This window comes from Diadema antillarum, unplaced genomic scaffold (assembly GCF_040938485.1).
Source record: "Diadema antillarum isolate AM-2024a unplaced genomic scaffold, OU_Dant_1.0 seq00000507_RagTag, whole genome shotgun sequence".
NCBI lineage: Eukaryota > Metazoa > Echinodermata > Echinoidea > Diadematoida > Diadematidae > Diadema > Diadema antillarum.
In genome coordinates this window covers 3,617,537-3,634,542 of record NW_027271462.1, presented here as the reverse complement: position 1 = coordinate 3,634,542, position 17,006 = coordinate 3,617,537, and the positions used below count along the sequence as shown (strand labels likewise).

At 37.1% G+C, this 17,006-nt stretch overlaps 2 protein-coding genes across 2 annotated transcripts in view; both read left to right on the top strand.

The window, feature by feature from the left end:
* LOC139734028 (plexin-A4-like) overlaps positions 1-7,609 on the top strand; it is a 44,946-nt gene extending 37,337 nt beyond the window's left edge. Inside the window, exons 26-28 of the mRNA XM_071644834.1 lie at positions 1,236-1,376; positions 2,232-2,309; positions 7,371-7,609. Coding sequence (XP_071500935.1) covers positions 1,236-1,376; positions 2,232-2,309; positions 7,371-7,400 — 249 coding nt within the window. The 3' untranslated portion in view covers positions 7,401-7,609. The remainder of the gene's footprint in view (positions 1-1,235; positions 1,377-2,231; positions 2,310-7,370) is intronic.
* A 7,891-nt stretch (positions 7,610-15,500) lies between these two features.
* Positions 15,501-17,006, top strand: part of LOC139734027 (plexin-A4-like) — a 61,168-nt gene continuing 59,662 nt past the window's right edge. Inside the window, exons 1-2 of the mRNA XM_071644833.1 lie at positions 15,501-15,852; positions 16,204-16,544. Of these exons, the coding sequence (XP_071500934.1) occupies positions 15,501-15,852; positions 16,204-16,544 (693 nt within the window). The remainder of the gene's footprint in view (positions 15,853-16,203; positions 16,545-17,006) is intronic.

The window sequence follows — 17,006 nt, the reverse complement described above, 5'->3', positions numbered from 1 at the left end:
CATATGTCTATAGATGAGGTTGATTTAGTACATGTACCTGATGTTTTGCTGGCTCATCTGAAAGATTGAAACTGCATTTATTTTGTCCTGAAAATGGAATTTGTTGCTGAGAAACGCTTTGTCTGTGTTTTTGTTTTTTTTTCTCTTGACCATGCATGTATGAACATAAACATTGAACTTGGGCATTGAATACTGATGTGGAATGTTGAAGCTGATGTACACTTCTCTATCATTTTACTTGTAATATTATTGTTACTGCAACTACAAAAATTTTCCAAACCTTGGAAATGCCACTTTGCTCATGACTGCAAAGCTTATGCAACGGTGCTTGGTTATTATGAGGGAAAACTATTCATTTCCAATTTGAAGGCACATTTACAAATGTTAGCAGTTTACAAATATCAAAATCCCACAATGTGTTAAATGATAAGATCATCAAATCCAAACAAGAAGCTTGTTTGAAATGATCCCTTATGATTATTATTACATTTTATCAAGGGCAAATATCGAACAAATTCATGTGAAACTATAACAAGGATTGAAGATACCAGGTCTTATTCTGGAGAAAAGAAGAAACAGAGGAGACATAGTATATACCCATTTTAGGCTTTACTTCTGGTACATTCCATCAAAGAGGAATTGTTTATAAAACCTTCTCATTCTTACTGTTTTTAGTTGATAGAAGAAGTGTATTCCAAAGGATAGGGTCATTGTAAAATATGGAAGATTAAGTGTGTGTGTGTGTGTGTGTTTTTTAATCTGGTTTAATGGGGTATGGATATTTGAAGAATGGAAGAATTCACATTGCATATGAAATAGTTGAGGAGTGTTGGCTTCATATTAATAATTTTGAAATTTCAAATGACATTGATATGATAATGCCAAAGTGAGAAAGTAGAGTTTTAACAAATAGTGCAAGTAATCAGAAATTAGAATCAATCGGTTAAATTACATACTGATGATACTTCAAGTATCATTGATAAATGAATACTCTCTACCTCATACTAATAGTTTGTAGTGTCGAGAAGGCTTGATTATTTGCCATCTGAATTTTTTGCTTTGATTGCCCATTTGCAGACAAATCACAATGCCAATGTATTTTTGTTTACTGTACAATCACTGGTCTGCCCAAAGTCTGGACACTGATTTGTCAACATGGATATTTTGATCACCAAAACTCTCCAAAGGTTGTGATGATAAACCCTTATTATTCCCTTTTAATTCCCACACTGCAGGATTCCTCCCTGAATCGTGTCCTCTTTGTAAAAGATCTTCCTGGCTACATCAAAACCATCAGCGAGTATTATCGGAACATTGCCAGCCGGTTTACCCCAACAGACAGGGAAATGCATGTGGAGTATGACAGGATTGGACAGGCATGTAGCTTTATACTTACTTGGTTGACCTGGCAGCTGCATTTCCAATTATTTATTTATTCTTTTTTTTTATTTGGGGGGTCAGTTCATGTATTGACTTTAGTGAGCTATGTATCAACCTCAATTTCTTAAAGCCATGCATGTGGCAGCTGATAATAGTTTGTTACCTTGATTGTCAATCCCAAAAAATGTTACTACCTCATGTAAGTTGGTATTGCAGTTATCATTGCGCACCCTTTTTGTAGCCTAAGGTATGATAAAGTATACACGTTATCAGGAAGAATTTTTAGATTTGGAAATATGCCAATTTGAGAGAGAAAGAAAAAAAAAACAGGGCCTTCAATCTTCTGAAATCTGATGGCAATTCAAGATTCTGTTATCAAAGTTTAGCAATGTAGAGGCTTTTGAATATTCTGCGAGCAAACGAATGATACACATACAGCAGCAGCCTCAAATAAGATTCTTTAGTATTATTTTATAAAACACTCATTATAAATTGGTAGGAGAGACATGCCGCACAAAAGCACAAATATGGTGTCAAGAACTTCCTATTCATTGATTACTAGTTTCAGGACGTCTACAATAATCTTTTTTGCAGAAGTCACCTCTAACTAGAAGTACCAGTGGCGGATCCAGAGGGGGGCGGAACCGACGCACGCCCCCCCTTTAATTTTCGGAAAAAACAAAAGAAATAAAAAGAAAAACAATGAAATGAAACCCTGAAGTGGCGCTAGAAATATTAGTCACGCCCCCCCCCTTTACAGAATTCCTGGATCCGCCCCTGAGTACTGTCTTGAGAGGACCGTGCAGTTAAGTTAAAGGAAATTATTTATTTCACCTAAATCTAACCCTCAGGAATTCGCCGGTCTGTTCAGCCGAGTTGGGACCCTGAAGCAGCTGTATGAATTCACCTGTAACGACACAGCTGAACTAGTGAGTGGCTGCACGTGAAGCAATCTTGGGATTTGGGTTTACCTCGTCTCATTCACTCATGCAATCTCTGCCTAGAATAACAATTCAGAGGTATCAAAAAGTAGTTCTTGGTAATATTATTTGCATTTTAGCCTTTGTTGTGATAGTGATTATGAAGCACCCTTTTATCACCATAACTCTGCCATCTCTAACTTTGCTAACCATTGCTAACTCAATTATCACAGCAATATTTGTTGTTGTTCCAAGAGTATCCCATCAATGTTTTTTTTTTTTAATGTGTCATTGCTTTTTTATAGTACTTCAAATAACAAGCCCTCTGGATGATTGCGTAGATTTGAGGTGTTGGGAAATAATAAAACATTTGGTCAAAATCCCCCTTGTCGTGCCTTTGAAACTACAAGAGAAAGTGATTTAAAAAAAAAGTAACTAATAACTTCATCTTTGTTTTTATTTGTTTTAAATTTCTAAATTTGGTATGTGTCTGTGTGAATGTATGTGTTGGTAACCTGTCTTCTAATTTGCCAGTTTTGGAAAGCTTTGCAGCTCAAGTACATCTTGATTTGTATGTGTCACATTATGTTAACATGTTCTACACTTTCATATTTAACTTTGATATCCGTGCAAGAGAATTATGTGACCGTGCATCACAAAACCAACAAAAAGTCGCACCCCTTGATTTTAGGGGAGGGCTCAAAACAGGTGAAACAGATCAACCAAGTCAATCTTTAGTTTTTCATATTTTCTGAAAGAGCTGTTGTTTGTCTACATGATTCTTAAATTTGGGATCATAAAATGAATTGGAAAGTGTGTTTTCAGCAGTTTTTCTACAACCCTTTTTTGTGGAGTAGTGTCATCAGGTATGTCTTAGAGGCCCCTTTTCCTTTTTTGAAAATCCTTTGCACACTTTTCACTTTCAAGTCCAATTACCTTTGAAAAGACAATGCTACTGCTTTTAAAGTTGGCATTAATCATGGACAGAATGTATTAATAGAGCATGCTCAATTTCAGCTTAATCTGATTATCCCTAATTGTTGTTGCTACAGTGGGTTACATCCTGCTTTTTGTCTCATTCACCGCACAGCTAGCATGGCTTGGTAAAGATTAAGTGCTTGAAAAGACCCTACAGTTCAGAGCTTCTTTTCTCGGTTCACACTTTTCCAGAGTGTGTGCTTTCTTTCCAATATTTAGATAGGTTAGGAGAGTCCATTTGTTTTGAATTATGCATCATTTTAAAGGTTAGAGTCTGCTCTTTCTGAATCTGCCCCTAACTAAAGATCCATGTCTGGGGACTTTTTGTGTGGTTTTTGTGATGCAGGGTCACATATGAAAGCCTCTCTGCTTTAGGAATGACATTAACCCCAAATGCAATGTATCTGCCTGTCAACTTTATGGAACATCCCCTGATTTTGAAATGCGACTCTTTACAGTATTGAAATTGAAACAAGCCCTGGATTTGAGTCAAAACAATAACACATTTTACCTGATGCTCCACCTCACATTTTCTTTGTTTTGTGCTAATGTGATCTTATGATTTCTTCCATTGTATGGTGTGTTGATTTCTTTAAATGTGTCGTATGTGATTTATACTATAAACACTGATTCTTAAAATTTCAGTGAACATCTATTGTACTTTAAGCAGCCCAATGTTTTTCATATTTACACACATGAATAGCAGGAATCTTCTAATTTGATATAAAGGAAAGTATAGTAGTGCATAAGGCAATTTAAACCTGAACCGACAGATCCACTTTTGTTGTCCCCGCCGAACGAGTTCGAGCAAGGGACTATGAAACGGGCTCCGTACGTGTGTGTGTCCTTGTGTCCGTCCGTCCGTCCGTCCGTGTGTGCGTCCGTGTGTGATCAAAATCTTCAATTTGCTACTTCTCTGTCATTTATGAGCCAATTTTGATTCTGTTTGCTTTATATGATAGCACTACATGGGAGCTTTGAAACTTGTACACAGAATTTCAGCCTTGACCTTTGACCTTGACCTTTGACCTATATTGTACATTTTGCTACAAAATGCTACTCCTTCGCCATTTCTAACCCGATTTCGATTCCGTTTGCTTTATGTGATGGCACTAGGTGAGGGCTTCAAAACTTCTACACAGAATTTTGACCTTTGACTTCTTTGACCTTTGACCTTGATTTTTTACCTGTATTGGTACATTTTGCTACAAAATGCTACTTCTTCGCCATTTCTTACCCGATTTCGATTCTGTTTGTTTTATGTGATGGCACTAGGTGAGGGCTTCAAAACTTCTACACAGAATTTTGACCTTTGACTTCTTTGACCTTTGACCTTAATTTTTGACCTACATTTTGTTGTACATTTACTACAAAATGCTACTCCTTCGCCATTTCTAACCCGATTTCGATTCCGTTTGCTTTATGTGATGGCACTAGGTGAGCGCTTCAAAACTTTTACACAGAATTTTGACCTTTGACTTCTTTGACCTTTGACCTTGATTTTTGACCTATATTGTACATTTTGCTACAAAATGCTACTTCCGGCGGGGACATATATTACGCACCGCGTAATTTCTACTTTTTTTGTGTGATTCTGAACCCTCCCATGAAATCCTAGTTATGAGCCTGAATTATACAATGTATATCATCCATTGTTATCAGTTTCATGCATTACTGTTAAATGACAAGTAGCTCAAAAATTGACCAGACACTATGGATATTTCTAACAGGTAATATTAACCTACGCATGTATACTGAGGGCCATGGTGGAGGTGCATAATAATTCACTCATTTGCACCTTATGTACGCATGTCGTTTTTCAGTTTTTTGTTTTTTGTCAATTTTTTTTCTTTCTTTTTTTTGGGGGGGGGGGTGTGTGTGTATAACATGACAACATTTTTTCTTAACAATGATCACTTAGAGTGATTTTTAGGGTGATGACATTTCTACAGCAATTCTGATAAACAGATTTCTCCATGCAAAGTCAATGTCAGGGGAGACTGAACAGAATGCATAGTCTTTTGTCTGTTTAGGAGGTGTAAGATGTATTATATTCCACATACTAAGAATCTTGCTATAGGATTGGTCAAGAGCTGATCATGTGATAAAGCGTAGTTTTGCCCATAACATCACCTGAGAAGAACTAGGTCACTTGATAGCACACAGTGCAACGCACTTTCCCTTCAGTGTCGCGCGGTGCGCGCAGCAAATTCATTGTTTTGTCATCTATAAACTTAGACAACTGTTTGTTTTGCTGATCTCTGGCAGTCCATACAGTCTTAACGCGAGATGAGTACGCGCAAAATAAAAGTGCGTTGCACTGTGGACTATCATTTAACTAGGTCACTTGATAGTACACAGTGCAACGCACTTTCACTTCAGTGCCGAGCGGTGTGCGTAGCAAATTCATTGTTTTGTCATCTACGCGCACACGTAGCCTAAGCCCTAAGGATACCTAAAGACAGCTAAAACGGTTTCAGATGTGGAATAAAATGGGAATTTCTAGGACCCTTGATGTGGAATATAAAGCAAATAATCAACTTTTAGTTTCAGGCAATGAGACAAACTATCACTTCCTCGGCGATCTGAATGTGTACGCTATCTTTCCTCAGCTGTGCTTCGGAAAGATAGCTACATCCAGATCGCCTCGGAAGTGATAGTTTGTCCCATCACCTTCACCAACGTTGATTATTTGCTTACTAAGACCATTTGGGAATTCTATATTATTACCTCCGCCAAGGGGGGAGGTTACGTTTTCGTTACCGTTGGTTTGTTTGTTAGTTGGTTCGTTTGTCCGTGTGCAAAATATCTCAAAAAGTAGTGAACGGATTGGGATGAAACTTGCAGGAAAGGTTGAGAATGACACAAGTACCAAACGATTAACTTTTGGTAGTGACCCGATAATTTTGGGGGAATTTATGAAGGATTTTTGACATTTTGGCAGGTAGGGTCAATGAACTTGGGAGTTCAGGCTGCGCGTATTTGAGGTTTGCCTGCGCGCATTTGAGGTTTGCCTGCGCGCACTAAAGTGCGTGCTCTAGTTTCTGCTGGGGTGAGGCGCGCCGTGCAGCTGAGTGTTTATGACGTAACAAAGGCTTCTATATTGGGAAATCTGGCAACTTTCAGCACACAATGCTATAAGTATGTATAGTGGAAATCACTGATATCTCCACGGAAGAACAAGATCAGTGGTGAAAATGATTTGCATGCTTGGCGGAGGTCTGCGCTCTCAGAGTGCTTTTCTAGTGTTTTCCTTTCTTTCTTTTACCTCCTTTGAACAAAATGGCCATACTGTACATAATATGCGTATATGTATACATATGTGTGTGTATATATATAAATGTAATTCAAATATATATTCATTCATTCATTCATTCATTCATTCATTCATTCTTTCATTCATTCATGTTTTATTTTCATTTCCAATCAATATACATAGGTAATACAAATGTCAAATGATAACATATCTTGTAACATAATTATAATACATCTTGTTTCATTAAGGACTTGGTGGAAATGAAAATTGAGGGGCTGCCAAAAAGCGAACTTGTATTGTGCAGTCCCCTCACTTACTAACGTTATGTTACTACAATACATTAATACATAGCTTACAAAACTACATGTACCGTACAAGTTAACCATTGGAAGTATACACTTTTCATTACATCTATGGTAACATGAGGCATACGCTTGCATACGTGTATGTACTGTAAAACATGATATATTCGCGGCGTGAAATTTTCGCGAATTGGAGCCGACAGCCTTTTTCGTGGCATGAAATTTTCGCGAATTGCCACTGGCATTCAATGCATGTAGTGTAGACAAAAACTTTCGCGTGCATTTTAATCTCGCGAATTTCGGCGCTCGCGAAATTCGCGAAAATGAAATGCACGCGAAAATTCCTCGTTTTACAGTATGTATGCATGTATGTATGTATGTATATATGTATATGTATATATTTATCTTTTTTTTAGGGGGGAGGACAGCAAATGGATGGTGGAAGCTGTTTGTTATTAAAGCATAGGATCCAAATTCAAATTCAGATGCAGATTACTGGTAACATTGTTTTTCCCATTCTTATCCCTTACTCAGCTTGATTCCATCACAGAACTGATGCCATAATTCGCACCGGACAATCTTTGGGCAACACCTTGCAAAGAATTTCAAACCGTCATGATGGAATGAAAGTAATGATTTCAGACAAGGAGGCTTTGATTATCAAGAGTTCTTGTGGATCAGTGGCATGTAATTGTAATTATACCATTTTTGGACCAGTATTCTGCTTGATTTGTACATTTTTCTCATGAAATGAATCTTAATACATACACAGTTAGAAGACATTTTGACTTAGTTTTGTTTTTAACATGTTTTATGTACCAGACATATTTTAAGATGGAGATATTATTATAAACATTTACTATCAGATGATGATGCTGTGTAATCAGAGGTAAAAAGATTTATATGTTCTTCATTGTAAATTCGCCTGATTGACAAAAATCTGATGTGGTTTGCGTTTGTGAAACATACCATTCTTTACATCATATTATTGGCTTAGACAAAGATCATAAATACTTTCTTTGGAGATACAGTATTTGTCCAATGTAGTGCAAACTATGACAGATTTTAATGGTACATGAATATACTTTTGAGTAGATTTGATAACCAGAGTTGTGTCACACACACACACACACAGAATATGATTTATAGTCAACCTGGCGTCGTAAGATAGACTTTCAGAAAGTTGACTAATTCAGCAAAGTACGTGATCCATGAGGGGCTCAGTTCCATGTTTCAAAAAAGTTTGGTTCAAGTTCTAATACTAAGTGACAATAGATGTGCAAAATGAGCACTGCGGATTGGTTGCTGCCTTGCTGTTACCAAAGGAACATGACAAATCCAATGACTATGACATTCCTCATAGTATTCTTTTAAAATTGTCTTTAATCTTGTACTATGCTATTAATGCTAAATTCATGTGTAAATAAATAGTTTTTATCAGAGGTGTTTTTTTTAAAGTCTCTATATACATTTGTACATTGGGGAAAAAAAAGAGAAATATTTCTGGAAAGTCTGGAACAATTTTGTATAACTTTCCTTGTGCAAAATGTTATTGGTGGGGTCGATATGGTTTAGTGCTGTGGTACATGTATGATGCTGTAAAGTGTACTTGCACCACAGTGTGGTGAAAAAAGGAAGTACTATTTGAAAATAATTATGACTTACTTGCCTTCAGTACTTTATTGCAATGCAAATACTTTGCTAACTTTGTACTTATTAATGGTCATGTGCCTAACCCACCTTCATGTTTCTTCATTCCTTTTTCATATAAAGGCAAAGATAATGTTCAAATATATGTCCATATTACACAGCTTTGGAAGTATGATATAGAATTTCTTTATGTCATATGAAGTTAAATCTAGATTTTGAAGTATCGAGTAAAAATAACAAGTATGATACATAAAATATCATTTTATTCAGTAGATCAAAAGGCATTATCAAAAACTCCAGGAAGGAACACCTAAGCATTATATGAAAAATGATGGTTGCTATACCAGAAAATTGATATTAAATTCTGGCACAAGTATTTCTTCAGGTAGTGATCTGACAGGTATGCCCTTGCCATGTTTGTAGTTAAAATAATTGGTGTGTGCATTTTTATCACGAGAATACTATTGCTTATGCAATGCTGTGACATAGTGGACAGTAGTTCCATCGTGCATTTTGGCTCTTTGGTATTGCTTAGTTTATGGTTTATTCTGATCCTTTACAATGCCCACCGTGTATATTTCTCTTCTGCTCTTTGCCACATGACTTCTGAAGATGTAGACATTGACTGTAATGCACAAAATGTACTGTTCGTTCATGTTTGTCATTGGAAGATAGCTACAAGCATTCCGTATTTGGTGATTGTTTAAGAACGATGAAGATTTCATGCCTCCGTATGTGTGACTGATTTTCATGAGCAAAGCTTTAGAGAAGACTTTTTTTTTTTTCATTGTCCAATTTATTTTTCCTCATTGGTGCAGCTTGCCTGACACCGGTACAAGGTATATTAAAAGAGTACAATAGTGTAGGCCTACTGCTTGCATATGATGTGGTTTATATTATCACAGGCTAATAATAGACATTATACATTGACTTCCTTGCCTGGGTGTTTGCAGTAAATGCCCAGCGTGACTCTATGAACATGTTTACATAACGTTTGCTTGTAATGTGGTGAAATTCAGTTTGTGATAATGAACAACATTTCTGACACGCCCTCTAGCCAGTATGCGTATATTCCAAATGATGTTCATTGCTCAACTTCAGCCAGCTTGCATTACACGTAGCTTGTTGCATGAAAAACAGATCTGATTGTTCTGGGCTGTGTGCAGAAAAAAGATGGTGTTTTTAGAGTTCATGCGTTTTCACTGAAGAATCCAAAACCAATCTGTTTTGCTGTCGTAAAAAAAGAAATAGTGTGGAAAGCATTCCAATTGTATATACATATCATATTTGTATTGTTAGGAACATAGTGAGTGGGGGTTGGGCAGGATATTTGCGGCAAAGTTGGATAATATATTTTTTTTAACATATTGAAAGATCAATGCAGTGCAGATGTAAAATCGTGTGTGTGTGTGTGTGTGTGTGTGTGGTTTTTTTTTTTTAGTTTTTCAGTACGAATACAGTCTGAATTACGAAACGATGGCATAAAAGGAGAATTGCTTGGGAGAAATGTGAACCCAAAATAATGAAGAGTATTCAAGACTTATTGCAACTGACATTGCATGACAATGCTCAACAGCTTGCCAGTCAAATACATTGTAGTGTGATACAGTGCAGGCACTGTATGCTGAACAGGAAACTTACAGGTCGTTGAAAGAAAGCAGGGTTTAGCAAGTCGTAAAGAGATTAAACACTCCAAAAGACGTGAGAATTGACGTCAATGGTAAACTATCTTCATCACCTTGGTTTGCTCACTTTGCCTTACGTGATGACTATGTTTGATTAGGGGTTTGTGCTTTAAAAAAAGCAGGGTTTAGCAAGTCGTAAAGAGATTAAACACTCCAAAAGACGTGAGAATTGACGTCAATGGTAAACTATCGTTATCACCTTGGTTTGCTCACTTTGCCTTACGTGATGACTATGTTTGATTAGGGGTTTGTGCTTTCCGTTACGTGATTCGAATGTAAAATCTTATGAATGTTTGTCTATTAAAGGAATTGTATAGTATTGGTTGGGATTAGTATTCAGCTTTTGACTTTTTGCGAGATACATAGACACCACTTTATGAAATGTTAAAGAGCATACAATTCTAAAAGAAATTCAAAATTTATTTGATGGAAATTAGTTTTGAAATGGCTGATATATCCTAAAAATAGAGCGATCCTAAAAAAGAGTGGTTCCCACCTTTTCCATATGAAAACCAATTTTCATCAATAAATTTCAATTCCTATAAGAATTGTATGCTCGTTCATATTTTTTTTTAAATGAGGTTTCTCATTATCTCGAAAAATCGTCATAAAAAAACCCTGGAAACCTGAAGCCGCGTCTGAACCAAAGCTATATCATTCATTTAAGTTCTCGACAGACAAGACATTTTTCTGCCAAAGGCAAGTTTCATGTATGGACAGGTGCGCAAATCTATTGTACTCATGCGAAATTTGCCTCAGGACACTCTCGAAGAGTAACCTCATGTAACACATTTAAATGGCTAGTATTGTTTGCTGTGATAAAAATTTGAATAATGCGACTTGCAGATTTTATGATATTGTATAGAGAGCGAAACAGTCGTTTTAAGATGAATAAAAGGAAGAGACGTCTTCCCTTATAGTACAGTGTATTGGCTGGATTATTGGCAGGGTTGCAAGCTCAAACGTTGGCAAGAAAGGGTAATGACTCACAAATGTAAGAAACCAGTCGTATTAAAAGCTATTTGAAGCTTTCATGTATCCCCAGAACTTGTAATATTCAGTTTGCTTTTGTGACATGAATATTGTCTTTATTCTTTTAGAAGCTTTCTTTTTTACATGTTTATTTGACTTAAAAAACAAAAAAACAAAACAAACGTATGCAGATAAGATATATTATATGATATATTGTTAACGTACCAAAATGAGGGTGGCAGTTAATGCGTTTAAAGGGCCAGGCTTTGTTGAGACGTTTGCTGTATGTTTAAGTTCCGAGGAAACAGAATTTTGCGCTTATCTTCAGGTATCAGAAGGCCTATTGTAGTCCTATTTTGTACATTGTATCAGTCACAGAACAATATTGCTGCAAGTTTGTTTTCCCAACAAATAATTGTTTGCTTATATTCTTTTAATGTTGTGGTTCATAATTTTAGTGTAGAACTGTACAATCTGAAGAACATGTTTATGCATGTGATGCATGTAATTTTATACAGTTTTATATGAAAATCATGGAGGTGCCTATCTGACAGACAATTAGTCGGTTTATGATTCATGAATTTACTTGGCATTCAGTCGATTTGTTGTTCTTCCCATTTTGTATGACAAAACAAGATACATGTAATGTAATTGTCGGAGAAATGTCTGAGTCCAATTTTAGAACCATTCTAGATAAGTAAATAACATAAAGATAAGGATCGTGATAATAGGTTGTAAACGTGCGTACAATGCTCCGTTACGATATGGGAAGAGGCAACGCACCTTGAGCTGAAAAACCATAATATAATCATTTTTTTCTTCTTTTTTTTTAAACAAACATTTCCGTGTGATGCATAATTTTCTTTTTGTATCGTGACATGAATAGGACACAATCTTCTGACGTGATTGAGGTCAGGTTTAACGAAGACTTTCGAGTTATAAGCTGTTGTCGCCACTATCTACTGCTCGTAATTTACCACTTTTTTTGATTTCTCATTGTGGAAGGAGCCTTATTGTATACCCCTTAGAGGCGAGCTTAGAGGTTGTGCAGCTTGTATTTTGGTTCATGATTTCTGTTCCACAGAATACATTGCGAGACTGTCAGTACGCGTTCCCAACCTGGGTACTGTGTAGTGATCAGTTTTTCTTCTCTTTTGGCCTACATTATATTCTTCCCTACATAATGTGAAAAAGCAGAAGTGAATCAGATTTCGCTAATAAAAATTGGACGCATCAGAGTGTTTGCCTTTCATACAATTACATTGCAGTGAGTTGTGATCATTTTGATAAGTTTTCACTTCTTTTACTGCATCATAATGCAGTATAATTCAGTATCATACAGTGAATGTTTAACGTGTGCGATGACATCATGACAGACATAAATGAATAGAACCACCCTTTCAAGGTCCATAGATGTGTTGTACATTTTTATGGCACTACGGCCCGCAGTACCCGTTCACACTGCCACATCATACCCTAAAGTGTAGCTTCTTTACAAGTGTGATTATGCTCACTTTCGGATATACATTTTGATGATTTCTCAAGAGAAAACGAATTTCGATCAAAATGAAGGCACATAGTGGTAGTGACATAAAGTGCGAAAGTACAAAGGTAGTAGAAATCATACCAAATATTACGCGTCGAAAAAGTCATCAATCAGCTAAAAATCCCACACTTATCAACCAATAGCAAAAATTGAAGTGTTTCAAATTAAGGCTATACAGAATACCTGCAGTGATATTTTCCATGTCAAAAACTGAACTCGTTCGGACATTGCTTGTAGCCGCGTGATGTACACTGTACAAAGAGGAAGGGAAAGAACAAACAAACAAACAAACCATAAAACAAACGAGCAAAATGACGGGGGAAACCACATCCTAGTAGTGTTAAGCATCGCTTGGTATGAGGTAACACGTAATGAACTGTGATGTTCGCTTCAAGCATGTCAAGATTGTAAAAATGAGCTCCGAAAAAGCATTACTCACAACCAATTTGAATTGCACTTTTCAGTTTCCCCTATATAGTTTCTGGTTTCCAAATCATCAAAATGGCGTCTATTTAGTATTCTCGCTTGCTACTTGCGGAAATTTCGAAATGAAAGGTGCTTGACGTCGGAAAAGAACATACTATGAATCAACTGGCAAATTTTGTGTTTGTGTGTGTGTGTGTGTGTTTGTGTGTGTGTGTATGTGTGTGTGTGTGCGTGCGTGTGTGTGTGTGTGTGTGTGTGTGCGTGTGTGTGAGCGTGTGTGTGTGTATGTGACGTGAAAGCTATGAATAATGAGGAAATTCAACTCGTGTAATTATGATACAATGAATTATTACGGTTGCCTTTGTGACTCTGACGTTTCTATCCTATGTGAAAAAAACAACACTTTTACAATGTCATACGATAGCAGCATATAATCATAGGCAACAACGTAGTGCCTCTCATTTTGAACCCTTTTCAATAAAGACGCCTGGAGAATATAACAAAAACCCACAAACAAACATAACAACAACAACAACAACAACAGCAACAACAAATCAGTGATAAAAACACACTGTAATGGTAACCGTAACAATCAAAAACAAAAACAGAAAAGAAGATGAAAGCTTTTCTGTGCCATAATACAGTTTGCCATGTTCACTTGGTGTTTGCGTGAAGCAGACCAGGGCCCCGTTTCATTAAAAAATTAAATATAATCTATTATAAATTTCCTTACCACACAGGCTGCCGTATACTTTTGATAGAAATATGATAGAAATCAACTATAAATCGATTATATCCAACATTTCATAAATACAGGGCCCAGGGAGGTATGTCGTCTCACCTCCCTGAGTAGATCGACTATAGTCTTACAGTTATGCCACGATTTCTGGCTATGTCTTCGTTTCAATCTGTACATGATAAACAAGATAGCATAGATTAAACTGGTGCTGTATTTCCAGAAACGTTTTATGTCTACTGCAAATTACGTGAATGTTTACAGTGTTATTTCGTTTTCATGACAAAACCATCCCGGAAAGAAATGAAAAAGAAAGGTACTTGCAACGCATAAAGATATTTAGCAGTGCATGATCACGATGATGGGGTTGTAACATTATTCATCTTCATTAAGAGATCTATGGAAATTGAGAGATGTGCCGAAGAGGGGAAATACCTTTAATATTAAGCAGGCAAGTTTCCCGGCTTGAGTAAATAAGTACAAAGTGTACAAAGAGAGATAGGACAAAGCTTCCTCTTCAGAAAATAATGTATGCCATTAGGTGCCATAGATACGTTAGAAATCGAATCTATTTTTCTTCAATACACTTATGTGTGTATGTATTTATTGGAGTAGAACTTATTTGCAATAATCTATATTGAGTTATATTGATATAGCTCGATTACGGCTCAAATAAAGGGGGTCCATAGTACACTCACGTACTTGTGACCACCTTGTTTTTAGGTAGACCTCGCGTTCAAACAGTTTCGATTAGACATATCTGCTGTTACTTCCAATGTAGCGTTGAATTATGTTTAAGTGACACCCTATCATCGATTAAATTTGCAGTTATTATACTCGACAGTTATCGACTGGACATAACTCTGAGAATTCTGGCGAATCTGATTATCCCGGTCCTATACAGCTGTAGAGTAAGTGAAACACTATACCATTATAAGAAAATGTGGTTTATTCAGAGTTACGATAATCATATTATTTAGCGTGGTTTCGGTTAGTTTCAAGGTCTGTTTGTTTTTTCTTTCCAGAGAGATTAAATGTTCATGGCTTCAATGGTCATCACGATGACGCTCCCCTCCCCCCCCCCCCCCCCGGCAGTATATCAAAAAGTAATATTGCTCTACACATGGGATTTGTGTTGAAACGCTGTTTAACATTGTTTTTTTCTCCTTCGATTACTTCTCACGTTGAACTTTGCATTATGTTTTGTTTCATTTTAATGCTCTTACGTTATGCCGTCCATGTTATATCGACCACTGACATTGCCAGGATTAAAAGACATTCTTATTCCAGCTGAAAGGAAATTGAATCACTCGAAATAAGAATATTGGCCTAAGAATTTTAGCTGAAGAGTTTGTGCTATAACAAACAGGCAAAACACGCAAACTTTCTTCCCTGTCTCCCTGCGGATTTCACCTTCCCTTTTATTAAATACTCCGTCCATATACTTATCATCATGTCATTCGCCTCTTTTTCCATTCTCCTCCCCCTGAGCCTGTTTATTTTCTGCTCTTTCGAGTTTAATTGTCCTCGTCCTGCTCACCATCCTTCCCCTCCTCTCATTTATTTCTATAAATCAGACCATACATACTCAGTAATATAACCCTTCCTTTTCTATTTTAACTACAACAGATATTACTGACTGGCTCAATATGTTCGGAGCGTTGAAACTGATGCTGCTCGCCTTCAGCATCATGATTGTGATGCATGATGCTGAATCTGCCCCCCTCTCCTCCTACCTGGTGTCATCCTTCTCCAGTCCCAATCCCAGGCTGCCTTTCAGACTCATGGCTGTAGATAACACTACTGGTGATGTCTACATTGGAGCCGAGGAGGAGATTTACCACCTAGGAGCAGATTTTAACTTGAGGGAGACCGTTGAGGTTGGGTTATGCAATATAGAGGGATCTCAGTATTTTGGTGAACAGGACAAGAACAGACTGCTCGTCATGGCACCTGCACCTACAGAGACACTCATTACATGTGGAACATGTGATGGTTATTGTGAGACGAGGAAGCTATCCAATATAACTGATGCAGAAACACACTATGGTGAAAATGGGCAAGTAGTAGTGAAGAGAGAGGATGTGTCCTCAATTGGAGTGGTAGCTATAAGTGATTTTCCTCGGAGGTCTCAGTATCTCTTTACAGGTGTAAGTATCACTGGGTCGGTTTCAAGCCCTGTTTCAAAGTTCAACATTACTTCATACATATCTAGACAAAGAATAAAGTTAACATGCAGTGAACAGGGAATTGTTTATTACAAGCAAGCAATTGTGAAGTCTCCGTACATTTATTATACAATTCAACCCGACGTACCATCAAGTCCTACAACAATTGGTCGCCTTTGCTTAGACACAACTGATCCCAGCCTCGAGTCATACACACAAATTCAACTAGAATGCACAGATCAGACAGGATCAAACTACAACGTGATCCAAGCAGCTCACATTGGTCCTGCAGGATCCCAGCTAGCTGACTCCTTGAGTATCAATAGTACCGATGACGTCATGTATGCTGTGTTTACCAAGGAGAACTCATCACCTGTACAGTCTGCTCTGTGTCTCTACAAGATGAGTGATATCCAGCAGAGATTTATACAAGCTGTTGATGACTGCATCACATGTCCATCACTCTCGAGTGATGGGTGTGATGGAAAATCGGTTGACTACTTGCAGGGCAGCATATGTGGTACTGTAAGTGTAACATATTTTTATGCACTATTTTTATTTCCAGTATGATACATACTGCAGAACCCTCCAGAGATTGTGAATGAGGAAATAGCATAGCTTTTATTGCACATTTATAAGCTGCGTACATGTTTTTGATCTTTTGACACATCTTAATTCGCTCTTCCAGCTTCCAGCTTAAGGCTTCTCTCACAGGTGTGAAAATATAATAATAGGTATGTTTGTTCAGTTATGCTGCTATGGTGTGTTAGGCTGGGATTTCACGGAGCACGCGAACGATTTGCGAAGGACGTGAATGACAAAATCCAAAATTCGGCGAAGTTTTTCTCCGAATGTGTTCCGACAATGAAGCCGAAAACTATTCTTGCGCAATTTGTGAGAATTTTCCACGACGTACATGTATGTGCGAATGTCGTGTGTATCATTGCTAAAGTATAGCATGTTACGTTCACGAAGAACACGCGACGA